The 20,458-nt window shown below is 41.7% G+C and overlaps 2 protein-coding genes and 2 long non-coding RNA genes across 12 annotated transcripts; 2 read left to right on the top strand and 2 right to left on the bottom strand.

Annotated features, from left to right (window-relative positions):
- Positions 1-787: 787 nt before the first annotated feature.
- On the bottom strand, positions 788-7,488 carry nt5c2l1 (5'-nucleotidase, cytosolic II, like 1). Of its 8 annotated transcripts, none has more exons than XM_035608350.2 (19): positions 7,002-7,144; positions 6,373-6,901; positions 5,496-5,569; positions 5,224-5,341; positions 4,627-4,722; positions 4,466-4,557; positions 4,249-4,306; positions 4,069-4,162; positions 3,897-3,950; positions 3,721-3,804; positions 3,593-3,628; positions 3,403-3,510; positions 3,247-3,313; positions 2,889-3,059; positions 2,738-2,789; positions 2,047-2,107; positions 1,527-1,703; positions 1,355-1,436; positions 788-1,239 (listed from the first exon to the last, which is right to left on the bottom strand). In XM_035608350.2, exons 2-18 carry the CDS (start codon positions 6,393-6,395, stop codon positions 1,356-1,358), a joined length of 1,446 nt encoding a protein of 481 aa, XP_035464243.1. In that variant the 5' UTR covers positions 6,396-6,901; positions 7,002-7,144; the 3' UTR covers positions 788-1,239; position 1,355. The 8 variants fall into 8 exon arrangements, with proteins under 8 accessions (XP_035464243.1, XP_035464247.1, XP_035464244.1 ...); XM_035608354.2 differs by lacking the exon at positions 6,373-6,901 and adding an exon at positions 6,199-6,299 and having other exon boundaries at positions 7,002-7,141; XM_035608351.2 differs by having other exon boundaries at positions 6,373-6,631; positions 7,002-7,140.
- On the top strand, positions 5,803-13,133 carry LOC118285049. Of its 2 annotated transcripts, none has more exons than XR_004785020.2 (3): positions 5,803-5,941; positions 11,806-11,930; positions 12,380-13,133. It is a non-coding gene; the product is annotated as an uncharacterized LOC118285049 (long non-coding RNA). The 2 variants fall into 2 exon arrangements; XR_004785021.2 differs by lacking the exon at positions 12,380-13,133 and adding an exon at positions 12,064-12,207.
- slc2a11l (solute carrier family 2 member 11, like) lies at positions 7,871-13,197 on the bottom strand. Its single transcript, XM_035608356.2, has 12 exons — positions 13,112-13,197; positions 12,709-12,807; positions 12,360-12,520; positions 12,122-12,246; positions 11,830-11,959; positions 11,122-11,270; positions 10,813-11,000; positions 10,268-10,378; positions 9,006-9,107; positions 8,798-8,873; positions 8,589-8,716; positions 7,871-8,501 (listed from the first exon to the last, which is right to left on the bottom strand). Exons 1-12 carry the CDS (start codon positions 13,133-13,135, stop codon positions 8,289-8,291), a joined length of 1,506 nt encoding a protein of 501 aa, XP_035464249.1. The 5' UTR covers positions 13,136-13,197; the 3' UTR covers positions 7,871-8,288.
- Positions 13,198-13,242: 45 nt separating this feature from the next.
- Positions 13,243-14,586, top strand: LOC118285047. The gene is made up of 2 exons (XR_004785019.2): positions 13,243-14,133; positions 14,304-14,586. It is a non-coding gene; the product is annotated as an uncharacterized LOC118285047 (long non-coding RNA).
- Positions 14,587-20,458: the final 5,872 nt, after the last annotated feature.

Below are 20,458 nucleotides of genomic sequence, written 5' to 3' on the forward strand. Positions count from 1 at the left end.
TCACTGCCCCCCCCCCCCTTTTTTTTTCTTGATGAGTGAAAACACATCTGAAGTCTCCCGCTACTAACTTTTGTTGCCACAAAAGAAGAAAAAGATTATTCATACATAGAGAAATACAAACGCATGCTTTGGTTTAAAGTCTATCGTAGATGAGGTGCTGCAGATTTATTTATTTTTTTTACTGTACTTTACTGTTACCAAACTGATTCATGGGGAAAACAAAGATTAAAAAAAAAAAGTTTATTCAGGTATAAGTTTGACTTGTGTCTGTGTGTGAATAAAAAAACTAACCTTGAGTCAGTTGTCAGTTCACACACAAGGAACGACCTCGACCTGCTGCAGAGGTGGTTCACTGCCACCCAGTGGACAACAGTTGTAGTGCCAGAGGAAACTTTTAAAGGGATAGTTCACACAAATAGAGAGGTAACTGCCTCGAGTAACTCCTAGTGCTTGTAGCTCTGTTGTTGTTGTTTTTGTTGTTGTTGTTGTTGTTGTTTTTAAATCAGGTGTGGGATGCTGTCTGTGGCACCCAGACAACTATTTGAAAAACAGAAACATGTATTTCCAGACACAGTGTCCTGGTTGCTCAAGGTAATCCACAAAACACAAGTCATGTTCACTGGAACTACTTCCCACACAATGGAAACTGTTTGCATGTGTCTCAAAGTTCACAAACACAATACAAAAGGACAATGTGAACACTATAGCTGAGATCCTCAGCATATGCACATTGCAAGCTTTGATAAAAGTTGTGGTGCATCAGAGAAGACAATGAAAACAAATAATAGGCTGTGAAGGACTTATTGGAATAATTTTACAGGACATGCTCAAACAACAAATAAATACAATTATTACATGAAAACCATATCACACACACCTGAGATTAAAAAGTGCAAATGCAACCTTATGTGTAAAATGAAAACAGATTAAGACATATATATATATATATATAAATAAAAAAAAATTAAAAAACCTGTTCTTGCTGTCAAAATATCCCAATGTACTTACATGTATGAGTGTAGCTGTTAAACGTTACATGGCAATGCAATTCATATCCAGTAGGTGGAGCAATAGGTTAATTGGTGGAGACAGCAGCGCTTCAACAAACCCCTCAGAAATGCAGCGCGGGCGCAAAAAGTCACCTTCAAAACTGTCTGCGACGTTCAGAAGGTCTTTACGAGATTTCTGTAGGGTCTTCACATGTTCCTGGTCTGGCTCATCTTTCAGCTGTCCTGAGAACTGTAAGGGAGGAAACTGTTTATAATTGAATCCTTAGTGTTGAATATTAACAAAAGTTCGTAAAGATTCAAATAAAATCTTTACGTCAATACTGTATGATGATGATGATATTAACCTTAGTTTTTGACAATATTTTTGGTGACGGCAGTGAGGTCTGCCAAGTCGGCCACGTGTTGAGATGCTACCTCGTGGGGCATCTGAAACGGAGAGAGGGAGTGAGATGGGAGAGTGACCGGCACGATCAAGATGAAGATGTGTTCCCCGTTTGACCACGAGTGATGACTGACCAGGACCGGAGGAGCCATGAAGAGGTAATTGAAGGGGTAGTGCAGCAGGTTCATGCAGGTGGAGGAGTAAAGATCTGCATAACGCATCAGCTGGCTGGCGAACAGCGTCTGTCGGGAGCCGCTGCGCAGGAGGCTGCCCATCTGGCCGTAGGACAGGTCCATTCTGTAGGTCAGCACCTGCACAACGCAGACACAACCACGTCAAGAGCAAATCCTGGAGAGTGTAACTAGACGAGAGAACAATCTGAAACACAACCGATTGTCTCAATGACAAACGTGAAGTTGTTCATCCCAACAGTTTGGTAACAGTTTGACGTGGCTACAGTGAAGCTGTGTTGTTTTACTTGAATCAATAAGAATAAGGAAGAAACACGTTAAGGCATTAAAACGTTCCCTCCTCACCACAGAAGAAGAATAACAATGCTGTGGTGCCTCCTCAGCCCATCTACAGTTGGCCTTGTGTATGACATGCTTCAAAAATAGAAAAAAATAACGTTGTGTAATGAGATATGGTGCTCACCTTCATTCGTGTCTGAATGGCACAGATGTCGGGACACTCACTCCTGTCGGTATCCAGGTGCCTTTAAACCAGAAACGCGAAGGACAATTAAAGGGCCAGTAAGTGATTTTTTTTGAGAGAGCTTGTTTTTCTCTTTGTTGTTGTGATTTTACTGCTCTGGCCGGGCCGCGAACCTTCAACCTCCGGTATGGTCGGACGCACAAGCCACTAGGACAAAAGTTGCAGCGCCACCTGCTGGCACGTCTCTTAAGGTGACGACGAGTGAAACTGCACTCGCAGTGTAGTGTGGTGCAGTCCGCACCATTTTTTTTATCTTTGATTTACAGAGCCTGGGCTGCAAAGCGACAGCTAACGGACCGCAAGGAAATATTCGCAGATTTTTTACAAAACGTGTATTGCTTAAGGATCGCTTACTGCCAGCTTGTGATAAATAAAGTAGCTATCTAGCTATCTATCACTTCAAGAGCTGCTCCACTGTGTCACGCGAGAGTGTTCAAGTAATAAGTAAAAATAAAAATGTGAGACAAATTCATTCAACAATTGCTTCTAGACTTTGCTGAATGCTAAATAAATGTAATTTGTTCCAGTTTGTTATACAATAATTTCAGCCCACATAAAAATCGCTGATGATGAACAAGGTATTCAAAAAGATTTTAAGGTAAGATAAATGAACAGGTGGACATGAACTGACTTGTAATGTTCAGCTAAGAAGACGTTGAGATGTTTCAGCTCCTCAAACAGATCTGAAAAGCAAACACACGATCACGACCTCATCGGCAACATCACCACCACCAAAAAGATGAAGATGACACAAAGTCAGGATGTGATCTCTTCATTCTTACTTTTCTTCTCCTCCCACACATGCAGCTCCTTGGTGAGCTCAGGCACAACCAGGAAAGTCTTCCAGCCCTGACGTTTCTTAGATTTTAGGATGTCGCCAAAGATGTGATCTCCAACGTACAGAATGTCTTTACCTTTGACGTCCAGCAGATCACAGACAATGTCCGAGGATCCTGCAAAGAATTAAGACAACATGAACGAGGAAATATACAATATAAGAATGAACAAAAAACATCCAGATGTTAACGTAAGCTTCTGGCTTATTAATAGTTCAAAAATAATAGGTGCAACGCCTGTATTGAAATCTCAACAGAGCAGTATTAGCTGAACTTTACTGACTCACGTGTTTCTGAACCTCACCTCCAGAGTACACGGTCCCATGCTGGAGGTCGCCGGTGTACGTCCCAATCCGAAGCTTTCCCGTGTCCTGTGTCCGAAAATCCAAAAGTGTTATTGACATCAGCTGTGGATCCACATTGAAACGTAAATCTGCAGATACGAGAGACTCTTCCGTACCGTGTCCACTTGTCTCAGCACAGTTCCCTCAGCGAAGAACAGCGGCTTTCTGGTGTCCACGACGACGAGGTCGAAGAAGGAGCGCCAGGACTTTTTCGGACTTCCTGTCTATATTGAAGAATTATGTCAACGTCACATAAATATTTTTATTTGTTTGCTAAAATTGAAATCTAAATTAAAATTTCCTTACCATAGCGTTATTTTCAAGCAGATATTTCATAATGGCCTTGAGAAAAAAGGCAAAAAACACATTTGAATATGATATATATGTTTTTATATGTTACATATACACGCATATACAGTATGTTATATGTTCACCTCAGTGTAGCTGTAGTCACTATTGGTGGCAAGAAAGACCTTGGCCACTTCTTTAATCCGAGTCAAGAGTACAGGAATATTTGGCTGTAACAAAAAAAAATTATAAATTCAAGATTCCAGCCATTTATTAGTCAATTAAAACACATTTCGCTGCTTCCTGTTGGCAGTCTACTCACATCTCTGATAACATATTTCTCCAAATTCTTGATGGTTTGCTCTTTCAGGATCCCCTATGCAGAACACAGATTTTTTAACGTTTAGTATACAGACAAAGTATGATTACATGTAGACACACACATCTGCAATATTTCTCATGAAATGTCTCAGTGTGACGTGTTGCTGATTCACCGTGTTGTGAATGAAGTCCATGGCGTCTCGAACATCCTGAAACATGCTTCTGTACGACATGAACAAGTCGCCGTGCTGAAAACCTTTCATGAGGCTGGAAGAAGGAGAGGAGGGCGGTTGTTTAATAATCAGTCGATGGTTCAGAAATGGTCAAGCACACGGGGGGGTGATGAAACTCACATTGTGTGTCTGGTGGATCTGGTGAAGAAGTCCACAAGACAGGCATAAAGATACGTCTCTGTACAAGGAAACGCAGGCCAGTGAGCGTACAGTTTTCATTTGCTCATATCATACATAGGCTCACAAGATGCTCCAGCATCTGTCGTAGAGCTTCTCTTGGAGGTAAGGTGTGAATGGCAGATTTACATGGCATATAATAGATAACAATATTTTCTACCTGACAGGTTGAAGAGCGTGTTGAGGATGTAGAAGCGGTCGGTGTCGTCTCTTTGAATGAATTTGTTAGGGTAGTACTTCTGAATGTCGTTTCTGTTGAACACACGATTCAAGTCCATATTACGAATGCACACATTATAAGTTTAGCTTTGAGGACTTTACCCTTTGAGGAAGCGGAAGCCATGACTGCAGACTAAAATGTTCCCGTTCGAGTCCACCTTCAGGAGGTTCCCAAACGTGGTGTCAATCACTAAACCGCTAAAGGAGGAAGAGAAAAAGAGGAGGAAAGGAAAATGAGCTGATCGAGACATGACCTGAGAGGTGATCCAGATATAAAACGAGGAAGTGATTCTTGTTTTGAGCTCCTTTTTTTTATACCAAACTGCCTTTAAAATGTAATTTTCAAAAATTGTAAATCTATTTTTTTTTCTTATCTTACGTTTGTTTTTCTCAACTAATGTCTTTTTCTGTGGATCCCAATAGAAAACAAGATGGTACGTTACAATAGGTTCATTCTTACATTTAGAAATAAAATACTTGTAGGTTGTTGATTATATCACCTGAAAAAATAAAACAACTTATGCCTTTGCCAAGTTGTGTTCCCTTGGTAACAGACAAAGACAACATGATAGAAAATACATTTGCACAAAACCATTAGTTTGGCTTTTATTTTGTGTTTCCATTGCACAGCGGGGCAGATGGATGACTTTACTGTGACTCAAAACTTCAGTTACGGAGGAGATAGATTAAAGAACTAACCGTGTGGGGAAGCTGGGGTCGTATGTGTAACGCAGAAGCTCATGAGGGTATCCAATAGATACCGTTCTGTCTCTTATCAGCTCAAAGCCTATGCTCTCGTAGTCAGGAGACTTGTATACTTAAGCACAATATAACACACACACACACACACACACACACAGAGAGAGAGAGAGAGACAGAGAGAGAGAGAGAATTAGTTTACATTAAACCAGAAAAACATGTCTTGCCTGTTCACAAGAGAAATAGTCTGAGGCGCTTTTGTCTTGACATACTTGCCAGTGTGTAGTCCATGTCAAAGCCATAGCATTTGATGTTTTCCAACGTCAGACTTCTGTTGACAAACACCCTGTGATGGAACATAAGCGGGATTTTTACGGTTGACCGAGGTAACCTCACGTTCAACTCTGGGTTACCAGAGGTAAGTCACTATGGTAACTTGTGCTGCTCCCGGGTCAGGTTCGATTCCATATCAGAGATCAAAGCCGGTCACCAGTCCATGACCAATCAGATCGCTTGGAAAACCAGCGTCATCCAAGCTTCGAGAGAGTGGAATCGTGGAGAATCGTTACCATAAAACATTTTATTTCGGAGCAAAAAAACAAGACTTAGGGCCCCATATTGGCTAGGGGCCGGCTCTGCTGGGCATGTTGAACTCGCTTCAAAGTACAGGCCCCTGAAGTCTGCAGACACATGGCCGGGAGAAGATGTTCGGCTCGAGGTGAAGACTTTGCACTCTCAATCTATGGATCCATGTCTGGGGGGGGGGGGATTTGTCTGAAGGTCGTTTTCTGGAGGTGGAGCATGTTGCAGCACAAACTCACGTCTTTTCCTATGAGCTTGTTTGCACTAATTCGGCCTGGAAGGCACTTTTCAGGGTATGTAAGTCAAACATACATTCATTGGTCCCTCTCTATTCCATCACAAAAAACTGGTTTAGAAATTAAATAACTTCATGTCCACTTCTACCCTCAGTACCTTGTCAGTCTTTGCTATTTCCTTGCCCCAGGGTCGCCACAGCGTGAGTGGAGCTGGGTGGAGGCTAGAGATGTTATCATTGCCCTCGACTATCTCTTCCACTGTGTCAGGCGATGGGTCAATTACAGGAGGAGAATCAAAAAGTTAATCTTTGTTATATGTTTTTCGACTCACTGTTGACTGGTGCAGCTGCACATTGGTTTCCCGTGTCACCCCTGTGTCCCAGATGCTCGTCTTTATCAGTGACACCCTGACAGAGACGGAGCGGCCTATCTGCAGCAGGTCCGGTCCGGACAGGCCTCGTCTCAACACTCCCCGACAGTTCATCCATATAGAGTTGCTGTAAATAATTTACCTGCGAGCTCTTGTTTTGTGTGTTGCTGCTGCTCAGCATCAAGGATCTTTCTCCTGAGATCAATCTAGCAAATAAAAGCTGGCAAAGAGTGAGTGAAGCTGATGCTGCAAGGGGGGGTTCCAGTATCTAATGGTTTAAATATTTAGTGATTTAGTTATTTAGATACTTTGCTTAAACCTTCGGAGGACGGAAGGAGCTGAGATAAGTAGAGACCAATGGAGATGATAAAATTATTGTTAGTGTCTAATTTGACACTAACAACGCTGAGGGAACTTATCTGATGTTATTGTAACATCAGATAAGTGGACAATAATATGTTATATTATGTAGAAATGTTTTTTTTATGACCTGGAGACATAAGAAAGGAGGAATATTAAAGCAACTCTCTCAAATTCTCCCTCTGTTCCCCCTCGTGTGATATACAGTCCAGAAAGGAATTGAAACTCACTTTTGCTCAAAGCTACTCCTCTTCACCCTGCCGGCACCAGGGGAGCTGCTGGGCGCCGTGTCCATCGCGTCCGTCGCGTCCGTCGTCGGCGCAGCTGCAAGTTGCACACGAAGCGTCCGACTGCGTTCAGCCTCCAGTCGCTGGAGCCGCATTGACACGAACCAACTGGATGTTTTGTGTCGGAGGCGTGGACCTGGGTGTTGTTTTCAGAAATTGTTTGCACATGCTTTTTTTTACCCTTTGCACTTGTGCCAAATTCGGGGTTTTTTTTAGCTTTGAGGAGCAGATTGTGTTATCAGGGGCGCACACATGGTGCCGCGGACGCACGCGTGCGTAATCGGTAGGAGTTTCCCTGCCGAGACCCGATGAGCAGCTCAGCCGTTTCCATCATAGCCAAAAAGGAAAAAAATTAATTTTCACATAATCTGAATGACTCATTTGACTTTATATATTCGTGTTACCAGCAACATGTATGTAAAGAATCATACGTTAGAGTGGGGGGGGGGGCATCACCATGACCTATAGATACAGGCAGGGGAAGAAAAATCCCCTCGTTTTATCGAATATTCATGATTGCTTCTTATATCTTGATTCACGTTTTATTATTATATTTAGGACAAATTGTTTTTATTGAACAATGGTGAGAAGCTTGTCCATTAAGGTTTTGTATGCTGGGACAATTTTTTTTGCATGATACACACTTACAAGAGCACAGTGTCACCTGTCATTGTTACATGTGATCAAAGTAATTCTAACGAATTTACTGTACTGTACTTTATTTCACAATATTTTATAGGATAAGGCCAAATAACGTGTGGAAGCAAAAAGTAAAATATTTCAAGGTGAATAAAGTAGCATCAAATGCAAAGTAAAATTTTCCCCAAAACTGTTTAATTGTACTTATTATGTCTTTGTTTTCCGTCACAAACATTGCTCGTAGATAAACACGCACAATGCAGATGTGACTCCTCCACCGCACCACTGGACATCCTGATGCCTGATGTAACACACACACACACACACACACACACACACACACACACACATGGACCACACTGATAATGTCCAGGGCAAAAGCTAAAGCTGATCTAGCGTAAAGGACAGATGAACAGCCTTGACTCTTCAATTGTGCCAATATTCACTTTTGGACACTTTAAAGTTCAATAAGAGGAGTTCACTACTAAAATAATACCATACACTAAGGCTAATCTGTCATGACTTGCTTCTTACGGACTGACACACCGAGATACAGTTGTTATCTAAACCATTTATATTTGGTGAATGTAATCAGAATTTGGTCTCGTAGGTTTTGATTCCATTGAGGTTCAGTTCGGTGGACTTTTTCTTTGATTCTCCAGACTTGCTGTGCATCCTCTCAAACTCTGCGGCGATCTCCAACACCGTCTTATTCTTGGTCTCGGGGACATTGAACCTCACATACAGCCCGCAACCAGAGCAGAAGATCAGGAAGATGAGGAAGCAAAAGTAACCCATATTCTCCTGGAAAGGGCGGGATTTTGAAGGGCATTTGTGAATGACACATTAAATCTCATTCCACCTGTTTTTATATAAAAAAAAGATGCTTACCACTAACACAGGGAAGAGCATCCCCAACCCAAACAGGCCTGTCCAGTTGAGTGTGCAGGCGACGGTGTATCCAGCTGATTTAAATGACTGAGTTAAGATTTCCCCTGGAAGAGGGGCTATTATTCCAGCTGAGGGGCAAGAACATTGATTCAAACACTTCAAATTTAAATCCTTGATAAATAGCTAAGATCTCGAGCGATTAAACGTACCTGGTCCACTAGCAAAAAAAATGATGAATAAGAAAATAAGAGCCATGCTGCAGTACGACATCCACGGGACCTGATTCTGGACAAAAGAAAGACACATTTATGAGTGATTTCAGTTGCTGGCAGTGGTCACTTGTTATGCTTTTACACATTATAATATGCAGAGATACTGTATATGCTGCAACCAGTGGCTGATCTTGTGGTGACTCACTTGCAGGTACAGTGTGATGGTGAGGAGAACCAGTGTTGCAGACATCGCCATGTATCCTCTGAACAGCAGGTCCTTTTTCCCCGTGCTCTCGATAATCATGAACTGCAACATCAAACACAGTTTCACCAGACAACCACACGAGGAAGCTATAACCACACATTGGGACAGGCGTCACAGACGATCCCCGTTAAAGGAGAGCATTTCTGTGGAGTGTAAGAAAAAGGCTTTTTCACACAATCAGTCTCCTAAATTGCTAAAAGTGTTAGAAAAACAACATTTACAGTATGTCTGGATGTGTAAAGAATATAACACTAAATATTCAATGACTCTAAAAGGCCATATATAAATCATTATCAGATTTTTTTTTAAAATATGCAGATGATATGGCAATGGTGGGTGTCACGCTCAAGAGTAATGTTGATCTAGTGTGTTCCTACTTTAGCCTACATCAACAATCTACTCAGGTCCTTTGCTTTGCTCTTAAGCGCTGACAACACCAAGGAGCTCATTGTGAACAATAAGGAGGGAAGACTGACCTGTCAGCCAATTAAAATTGAGGGCCAAGCCAAAGAGATGTGGAAGCTTTAGGAACTGTTTTAGATTCTAATGTAAATTCTTCAGAACACCTAGATTGCATTAAAAAAGTCAACGCAAAGACTGTTTCCTCCAAGGAAACTAAATAGCTTTGAGGTGAGTAGAGAAGTGAAGATGGTTTACACCAGTCAAGTGGACGGACGAATCTCTCACAATGACACCTGCTGGTATGGAGAGGGGGCCAGTAAGTTCACAACGTAGTCAGCAAGTTCATAGGAAACCCCGAGAGACGGTTGGTGGAGCCGTACACCACTCGGACCAGGAGGGAAGCAACATCAATAGTTAAAGACCCTTCACACCCTCTCTTTAATGAATTGGAAAAAACAAACAAAAAAAACCCGTCCTTCTGGAAGATGATACAGGGTATCCACAGTGAAGAGAAACCTCTTCAAGAAATCTTTTATCCCATCTTCTGCCATCGTACAAAAGAAATAATTATGTATGTATGAGCTGTTAATATTCTAGCATGCTTACCTCAAATGTTTACTACTACAAGCTCACTGTATATATATTATTATTTATTTATTTATTTTTTAGCCTATGTTGGCAGTGGAACCTCATGTATGTATGTCGCCCATGTACTCAGCTTTGTGGTTAAAGACAAATTTCCACCCGAGTGCACAATAATATTTTTTTAAATCTATTTATCAGTCAAAATTGGGACTTACACAGGCAACAGAGGTGGACACCTCACACAGCCCCGTTCCCAAAGCAACGTAACGCAACTGCCCTTCTTGGATTCCTGCCGCTCGAAACACATCAAAAGAATAAAAGTACACCTGGAGAGTGAAGGCGAAAAAATACAAATTGAGACATTCACATTCTTTGTTTTGGTTCACAATGCAGGGCAGGATTACATGCGCTGATGCATAATTTTCTTTTTTTTCTATGTAAAAAGTATGATTGATTTGCAATTTCTTGTTTGCCTGTTATCAAAGATCTGAATCCTGGTAATGGACATTTCCCAAAATATATATATATATATGGAAAAGTTTTGTAACAAAGAGTGTATTGTATATCAATTAAGACTGAATCAATAGTCCATGTGTTTGGGACATGCAGGACATGAAGTCGATTGTTATTTCTTCACACTAAATTACCTTAAAAAGGGGGTGAAATATCAGACAATGCAAAGGGATGTCCTGTATCCCAAAGTGCACTTTACATTTTACTAATCTGCAGTAGAGGGTTCAGTGTGCAACGTAAAACTCACTGCGTTGATGCCACAGAGCTGCAGTCCAGTGAAGGTAATGATGATGGTGATAAGCTGCCAGCGAACAGTTTGGTTCCGAATCAGCTCCATCACCGAGTGGCTGCGGACACTCTGCATGGCAGTTTTCTCCTTCATCATCTCCTCCACCTCCATGGTGTAGTCCTTGTTGCCCCACAGCCTCTTCAAGGCTGAGGGTACATAACAACAACAACGACGCCATATTTAGATGGTGACAACACCACTGGGCATCACAACAAACTTATTTTATTTGTTTTATTTGGCCCTGAGGCCAAAAAGGCTTTCTCACACCTTTATCGCAGGCCTCCCGGTCTCCTCTGTGCAGGAGAAGGAAGCTGGGAGACTCTGGGAGGAAGGGCAGGGTGGCGAGCTGAAGTAACGCGGTGAAACCGTTGAAACCAAGCAGCCAGGGCCATCTCTCTTCTGTACCAAGGAACTCACTGCAAGAGAACAATCAGCAATTTGTCAAGTTTAGAGAGATCAAAGTTGTGAAATTGTTAAGGTTTAATACACCTTGTGTCTTATTTTTTTGCAGTTTGGGCCATTTGTCCTATCAGTGATCAAAATATTGTACATCAAGATAATTTCTCACATCTGGGTATATGGTCACGTCAGAAAGCGCTTCTCTCAAATGATGAAACAATGAAAAGTCAGTGGATGAGCAAACTTATTGCAACTCATCCTGAGGGCAAAGTGGATCTGTGCAAAAACATCGATTTCAATAGTTTTTGAATCACAGCAAAATATAACCTCAAATGTCAACCTCATGGTGGTGCTAGAGGAAAAGTCAGGGAACCATCGAGGACAGCTGGAGTTACGGACTGTCTGTACAATATTTCACATCAATAGCCAATAGTTGACTGATCCCACAATGTCTAAAATGAGAATTTCCTTTAACCCATTGTTTCGCTAAGACCAAGCCAAAGTTGAGCTGTCATTTGAACTGACCACAACCTGATCCCCATCTCCCCACAGTGCCTGTGATGCCCGACACCTCACCTGATCCCCAACAGCTGACCACTGAACTTCCCCAATGAGATGAAGGTGGAGATGGTCACACCCACCATTCCTCGCACCCTCTTGGGGGCGCATTCAACAAGGTACAATGTGTGCACTGAGAGGCTGACTCCTGGAGGCGCACACAATCAATAACGGTCAATAACTGGGTGACAAATGACCTAGAGAACGTAGAAATATAACAGTCACAAGTATAAATATAAATTGATTGTCCAGGAGTGATGGAGAGATAAAAGAGAGAGACGCAAAAAGCCTCCACACATGGCAGATGTACCTGAATTGATGCCATAGAGAAATCGCCCCACCATGATCATCTCAAAGGACGTGGCTCTCTGGCTCAAGATCATCAACACAGCTCCAAATATAGCCACAAAATTGTTTAGTAGAAGACAATACTTTCTGTTGGACAAGGAGACAAAAAGATTGAAGCTAAAAACTGAAAAAAAAAAAAAAAAGTTTCTTTGATGCTGCATTGGTACAAAGTTGTGTCTTTTCGGTTCATGCATACTAACCTGCCGTACTTTGAGAGCAGTTGACCCGACACCAGTGCCCCCACCAACCCCCCGATGCAGAAAATGGACACGGTGAAGGACCAGATGAGAGACACCTGCCACTGCTCCAACGAGACACCGTATCTCTGCTGACAGGTTTTGTTCACCAGCTCCTTTATGAACTGAAAACACCACATGTACACTTAGTGTCACTTTAGTTTTGATTGCATAGAAGCGTTACGTGAGGTTTAGCACGTTTTCCTCACGCAGAAGTGCCATACGGTTATCTTTACAGCAGATATAAAACCGCTCATACATCACTTAAATTTGCTGACATCTTACTGGGAGTTTTTGAAGTAGTTCTACTTACAACAGAGGGGGAGGTCATCACGGATACACTGTATCCATATTGAAACGTCCCTCCGATGCCACAGATGAAAATGGCAGCGATCACGACGGGGCAGTCTAGCTGCAGAAACATGAACATGTCTTTAAGTTAGAAATGACAAATCGTGGTACATTTTTTTCTTTGAAATCAAACAACAATTTTCCACCTTTCTATTAACACGTTGCCCAAAGCTAACATTTGTCAGAGTCAGTTCTAAATTATTTATGTTTATTCTGCAGGCAGTACACTACAGAGCATGTAATTAAATTCAGCATTCGGGCTATTTTTCTTTTTGATAAAGCTCCCTCCAAACCTTGGCTTTTACACATGTATCCCACCAGAAATGTGAGGTAGACACATAGAAATGATTTTGAATGTAACCTACCAGGAGTGCTAAATACTGTGACATAGCTGGAGTCTGGTCGTCGTCATGTCTGGAGTCTTTTCAAATCATTCACACTTTAAACTGGTGTGTCTGACACTTGAACTGTGCACTGAAATGATTAACTTTCTACAGAGGTCACATGTACAGGAGGAAGATACAGCGACCACCATATTTAAGAAGAGTGTGTGTGTGTGTGTGTGTGTGTGTGTGTGTGTGTGTGGGGCAACACCCTTAGGGTCAGGGTCCTAGAGTGCTCTCAGAAAGATAGAAGTACAGGAATGTGTTTGTGTATGACTTGGTTTTCTTTGGTTTCTGTTTGCTGAAGGACTTTGCAAAATTATGATGAGAGACTTTGGACGGACTGCACAAAAATAAGTTATTTATTGTCTTGCAATCTATTTCAAATCTTGGGAAACCTGCAACGAACCAATGAAGCAGTAACTCCCTCCTGGAAAACTCAAGTCACTGTAAGAAAACAGTCCCCCCCTGGCCCCTACCTTAACAGCGAATTGCCTTTCACAGATTAAGTGATCCTTCGGCTTGCAGATTAGAACCAGGAATGATGTCACATGAAGTCATTTCTGTCATTTCATACAGATCAGAACTGACAGGAGGTGATGGATTCACAAAACTTAAAAAGAATTATTCAACATCTTTAGTGAATATTGTTTTTGCTTTCTTGCAGAATTGGAAAGATAAATATCTTACATGTTAACTATTGAGCTTTTCAGGTGCTGGTGGAGAGATTTATTTTTACCTTTGGACAGAAGCAGGCCTTTCTGTTTCCAGTGTAGAGCTGCTTTCAGACATGCACTGAAGTCTGGACATTTTCACAAATTTCTGCAAATGTCGCTCCAGATGTTTTCCGGAACCTTTCCTTTCAGCCCCCTAGAAACATTTCCAGAAAATGTCTGAGTGAGAATACAGCAGGAATGTCACAGCGAGTGAGTCTAAGCCAAGCGAACCGTGATCTGGGTGTTGAACGGTGTGAAGCTTCCTGCTAACCCCAGGCAACAAACATGGTATGTTTACTTCCCAAAATGTTAAACTTCCTTTAGGATACTTGAATTCCTCTGCCAACCTCGCACATGTCATCATTAGCTGGGAACCTTTACTGGATGTTATCTTTGGTCCAAGTGGATGCAAGCCTGAATCTAAAAACAGAAACTTCCTGTGGTTCATTCTGTCACAGTGCTGACCTCCAGGAAGGAGCTGCTGATGGCTGTCCCTCCTCGTCTCCGGGAGGCGGCGGTTTGGAATGACAACACACTCCAGACAGACGACTGAGAGACTGAAGCCTCTAAAAAGCTGCCAGAGGGACGGTTTCCTGCAGGAGATGAATCGACAATCCGTAAACAACAGAAGCATTTCTTACATATAATCTGTATCAGTACATACATGAAGCAACCCACCCTCCAATAAAAGTGTCAGACCCTGCAAAAATGCAAGGGGGATTGATGAGATATATCCACAAAGGCGTCATTGTTGAACTCGACAAGACAACTCGACAACGCAACTTGACAAGAAATCAAAACATACAAAACGACTGCTGAGTGATACTTCTGAGTAATTAAGATCATCCCAGGATGGGCACAGATTGGACAAAAAAGGATTAATTACACTATTATAAAAGCTTAATACAACACAAACATTTAAAATCATTGAAGATACAAACATGAAAAAGCCAACAGCTTATTTCAATAGCTTCCCCACTGTGCATCGTCTTTTATTCAGGAGATACACCGTTAATCCAAACTCTAATCTGGCTTGGTTTCGCTGTTTAAACTTTTCCTCCAGCATCTGACAAAGCGCATTGGGGACATCCTGGTGAATGAGTGTCATCCTAATTCCCCCAGAATCAGAGTGAAAAAAAGAACAGAGAAGGAAGAGAGAAAATCAGGGCACGGAGACGGAGCTGCACCTCATTGTGTTCAATGATGGAAGAGGGGCACGAGATACTGATTATGAATGGAGACTGGTGGCAAAGGCAGAATATGAGGATGACTGGTTTATAGCCCCTGAGATCGCAGAGAGGAGATGAAAAAGACAGAAATTGGATCCAAAAAGAGCCAAACTAAACCCTTAGTGGTAGTATATAAAAAAAACACAAGTTCCACTGTGCCATTTTCGAAAGAAAAAACAATCCCTTGGTGAGGAAGAGTAGTTCTACGCCAAAATTACACCACTGGTATCAAACTTCTTAAACTGCACATTTTACAAAGGTCTGGATCTCTTCTGTAACACCAGAACACACCAGCTGTTCAGCGGCAAACCAGCTGACCACTGGCAACTTTATTGTTGGAAAGAGGCTATTTTGAGCAGTTGTGAGTCCATTTGTCTGACCGCACACTGTGAGCAAAACACTGAGGTGTGTGTGTGTGTGTGTGTGTGTGCGCTCTTCTCTTCAAAGCTCGCAGTAAAGCAGTGATTGCAGCTCCGGTCCCCTGATGTGTGCTCGACAATGCGAACTGTGAAGATCACTGGCTTTAAAGCAAAACTATGTGACCTCGGAAAGAAGAAATGACAAATTCTCGCTCTTCAAAATGAAAAGTTGAACTCAAAAACTGTATAAATTTTTTTTTTTTTTTATATAAATTGCTTCTACTTTCTCCGATATTACCAGGATTTTTTTCATGTAACTGAGCCTCTGAACATGAACCCTGTTCACACAGCCTGACATCACTGAGTCACTTATCAACTCGAATGCTCTACTTGTGCCAAGACGAATCGTGATCAGCTTTGCGTTTTGTGCTAATTATAGTCAACATGGTAAATGTTATACCTGCTAAATATCAGCAGGTTGATATTATCATTGCAAGCTTGTTAGCATGTCGACTGCCGGTTGGTCCACCAGCTTTGGTTAAAACAGAAAAAGATTTCCATTTGGACATTCATGGTCCCCAGAGGATGAGTCCTCCTGACCTGTCCTGTCCCCCTCAGCCGTAAACCAATACACTAACTGATCGACTTTTATGTGATGAAGCATCTTTATATGCTGACATTGGCCTTTTGTTAAAAGTACCAAAAACACAATGATAACAAATTAATGACTCTCATGAAGTCCAGTAAAAACTGCTTTGAAACTTTCTTTGTGGAGATGGAAAAGAGAAACACTAAACAGGAACTGTTGCTTGGAACGGATGTACATTTTTCCTTCACTAAAAAACGCAACGCCATTCGCGGCAGCCGTCCAAGCATTTATTTAAAACGTTGCCTTTTACATAGCGTCTGAAAACCTTTCCACAGCCGTATTCATATCCAACAGAGTTTAATAATACTTAACGGTCAACAGCACCCTGGAAACGTGCCAATCAAGCTGTCTTCGATATTTGAATATTTTATGAAATTACTTGTTGTGCTGTTTTTCTCTTTCAGTTTTAGGGCACACTGTAAAATATGAGTTCTGCATGAGCAACCCCTTAAATTTAGCTGCGACAAATCAGTGAATCACATTGTTAATCAAGCCTGCCAAAGACATCATCCCTCTGTCACTCTCAGTCTCTTGCGCTGGCTTTCAGTTTTTGCCGTGAGGTGGCGGTTAGACAGTTGATATTCCGAGCATGTATCCCATAACAAACGCTGCATGTATGTCTGAGCCGGGACTCTCTCTGTTACAGCCCATCACACACTTGGCAGCAGAAACAGACACTTAAGGAGTTTGTGCCAGACTCGCACGGTCCTCCCAAGCAGACAGAGTCATGGTAACGCTTTATCACGATGAATAATGAATGGCTCACAGGTTCACTTTACAAGAGCTTTTCAGGCTCAGACACATACTCACTGTATTCTCATTATCTGAGTGTGAGCTGCAGTCCGGCATCGGTGACTTATACCAACTGATGATTTTACGACCTCTACTCTGCTGATTGTTTCCATGAAGTCAATACACCCTGCTCAAGACGTTTCCAATGCAGTTGAAATAAACATGAATGCAACAAATTGCACTCAGTAGATACTAAGTGCAATTGATAGGCGGGACAACCAGGAACGCTCCAGATATGCTCTTTTTAACTCTGAGAGATACGTTAAACCGTCTGTTCCCTACCTTTCCACTGGGAGAGCTGAAAATGATCGACTATTCGCTGCTGAAATAAAAACGTGCACCAAATTATTTTCAGTGATAGTTTTCCACTTTCCACTAATCTACTTTTCAATAAAAGTAAACCACTAACTGATCAACTTTGATCTGGAGATATAGAAATGTATGTCCCGAAGGAATCATTACGAGAAAATGAGAAAGCTAGACTCTCTTCCCCAATAAGAAACCACAGTCAGGTGGCCATCAGCTTAGCTCAGCATTAAGACTGGAAGTAGGGAGAAACAGCCGGCCCCCCAAAAAATCTCCCCCGAGACGTAAACAAAGTCCGTCTTGTTAAAGGTGCCATATGCACCGTAAGTTTCCCCAGTGCACTGGATGTGGTTTCCTGCCAGGAGCCGGTGGTGGTCATGGGCATCTGCCAAGAGTAGCCTGGAAGAGCTTCACTTCACATTCTGGGTTTTATCTGACTGTTGACACAGATGTTAGAGACGCACTCTTCTTATTTTTTACCTGAGTGTGCGGAGGTGGAATTTTTCTCATCTGTTGGATGGTGGGACGAGCCTAGTTGGTGACAGACCTGAGGAGATCACAGAGCGGTGAAGGGGAATGATGCAGCCGGTGTCAGACTTGGGGGGGGGGACTGTCATCAGTGTAGCCGTGCTCAAAGCAGCACAATACATGAGCAGTGCTCTATATCAGTAACCATTAATTGTACTTATCTAAAATGTCAAAGACGCATGCATTCGAGTTGTCTTTGACACACGCAATTGTACATACTCAGAATTCCAGGATGAAACATACAAAACTTGTCAAAGTTGTCCTCGAAGTGCCAGTCGCCGGGGAAACATTTTCTAATCTCCAGCAGGAGGAAACAGACTCACACAGCTACAGACAAAAACAAGTTCAATAAGGTATCTCGCGAGCCTTGATGTTGTTGATAATAACGTTCAGATATGTCAATACGTTTTTGTGAAGTAACCGGACATTCGTCTACAGTCACCAGGCCATAACATGCATGTATAAGTTAACGAGACAAACAGACCAATTAAGATGTGAATTCCTGCCGGCTTGTTGCCCATGCATCATATTACAAAGGACAGATTTACAAATGAACCAGCGCAGCAGCAACGGTCTTATCACTGTGGGGGTGGAAATTTGAAACCTGAGAGTCCAAATCGCACATTGTATATCGCCATCGACGCCCTTGAGCGTGGCACTCAAACCAGATTGCCAGTAAATCTCCAGCTCAACACAAATGGCTCTTCTGTCAGGTGTGACGCATCTAAAAGCCTCCTGGATTCAGGTATCAGGGACATTAGAGCAAGAATTGGAGTGAAAACAGGTGCAGAATGCGTCTGCGGGGCAAGTTGCTCACTGAAGTCAGGTATCCACCGTCCATATGACTCGGATAAATAAATAATGCTCCATTGATTTCCAGAACAATGGTCACAGGCCACCTTGAATTCTTGGTGAAAACAGTGGGAAAGGATAGATGGTCAAATCCAATTTTATACCTATCTATTTTTTTATATATTCATTTTCTTGAAATGTTTTCTGTCATTGCTGTCCTCATCTGTTCTATTATTTTATTTTTTATTGTTTTGTGGGTGAATTAATTTTCCTGGCAATTTGGTTGTACAATTGTCAAATTGTTGAATGACTAATGAAAGATATTGATCTCAGCAGACTTACAAATGCATACGGTATGAAATGCGGAATTAATGCGAATAACATGAAAACCCTTTCTTAGCAATCATTCTCGGTCTTGTAATGGAGTCTCCTGTGTACCGTCGGAGTCACCTGAGGCCGTTAGGTTATTAAAAAAGAAGTACCTGATCAAAGTGAGACCTCTGCGTATAGCAATATAACAAAAGCAATTTCACACCTTCATGGGAACAATGCAAATTCACAGGCAATCGATGTTCCTCAAACAACTTAAACTTTCCTCTAATAATAGAAGTAAAGGAATGTATATTCGTGGCCTTCGTGCAAAGATTACTTTCAGAGCTACAGCACTTGAGGTTCAGGTGCAAGACAGCCTCAGATGGGCTGCAGAGGGATGAAGCCAACCATACTGAATACTATGCACGACACATACGACTCGTTCAAGCAATGCTGATAGATAGAACTTTGCAAGTTGCACAGAAGGAGATGTTATGACACAATTTGTGTATAAATTGCGTATATTTTTGATATCCTATTATTATGTTGTGTTTAGTGTTATTATGGAGACACTGTAGGGAATATATCAATAATGTGAAGAATTCACTGAAGTGAAACACTGTCTGAAAGGCGCTCTTGTCGTAAGAAGAAAGAGGTTTTGTATGAAATTGCCACACGCCTCTGGAAGACTATTACGATAAAGTGTGTTCTTGATGTTCTTTAGTGGACTTCAAGTGGGTGCTCATTTTTCCTCTGGCCTCGCTCCTCGATGAAAACACCACCCAGCAGGTAAACACATGGAGCTGCGAAGAAAAGTGCTGCTGACTCTGTCACTATGTTTCCCTTGCAAGGTACATCACAAGGAGAACAGAGAGAGCTGCTCACTCATAAATCAGGCGCAAACTCTGAACACAAACCTGAAAATCTGCGTTGCCTTCTGAAGGATAACAACCACACTCGATCTGATTGTAAATCAGCTTTTAGAATAACGAATTAAAAGTTCTCATGTTTGCTTTTTGTCCACCAGCACCTCAGCAGAGTAGCTGTTTTTCTTCTGGCATGTCAGGCTTCATAACCATGTCCACCACTAGGAGGAGCAATAACAAGTTTCACCGATGACTCATATGAATACACTTGTACTAATTATAGTTCCTTCATAAATCTGCAGCTGGAAGAAATCAATGACAACCCGTACAACAAAGGCTCATCAGACACATCCTCCTGATTCACATCCTCCCCTTTCATATTATAACAATTATAATCATTTCATCAATCTTAACGATTTGATTATTTTGTGGTACAAAACTAATCCAATGGGATTGCAGACTTTTGGATCTCACTGTGCTGTATGTTTTTTAAAAATATATTTCATATCTTTCAACTTTTCTCATAGTGTAATTGTTCTTGAGCATCCTGTACTATTTTTTTTTTTTACATTCACTCAGGTATGCCTTAAAAATGAAAATTTAATCTCTATAGGACTTCTTTTTTTTAAAGCATATAAGCATTAACCAAACCAATCAGCTTTAATTCAGCTCCAATGCATTAGACTTTTAATAAAACTCAAGGGTAGTAATGAGGTTTTTACTTATCTTAAAATAATTAAACGATCCATGAGATCAAATTCATAACCATGTGTGGATAAC

The sequence above is a fragment of the Scophthalmus maximus genome, chromosome 20 (genome assembly GCF_022379125.1).
Source record: "Scophthalmus maximus strain ysfricsl-2021 chromosome 20, ASM2237912v1, whole genome shotgun sequence".
In the NCBI taxonomy this organism is placed as follows: Eukaryota; Metazoa; Chordata; class Actinopteri; order Pleuronectiformes; family Scophthalmidae; genus Scophthalmus; species Scophthalmus maximus.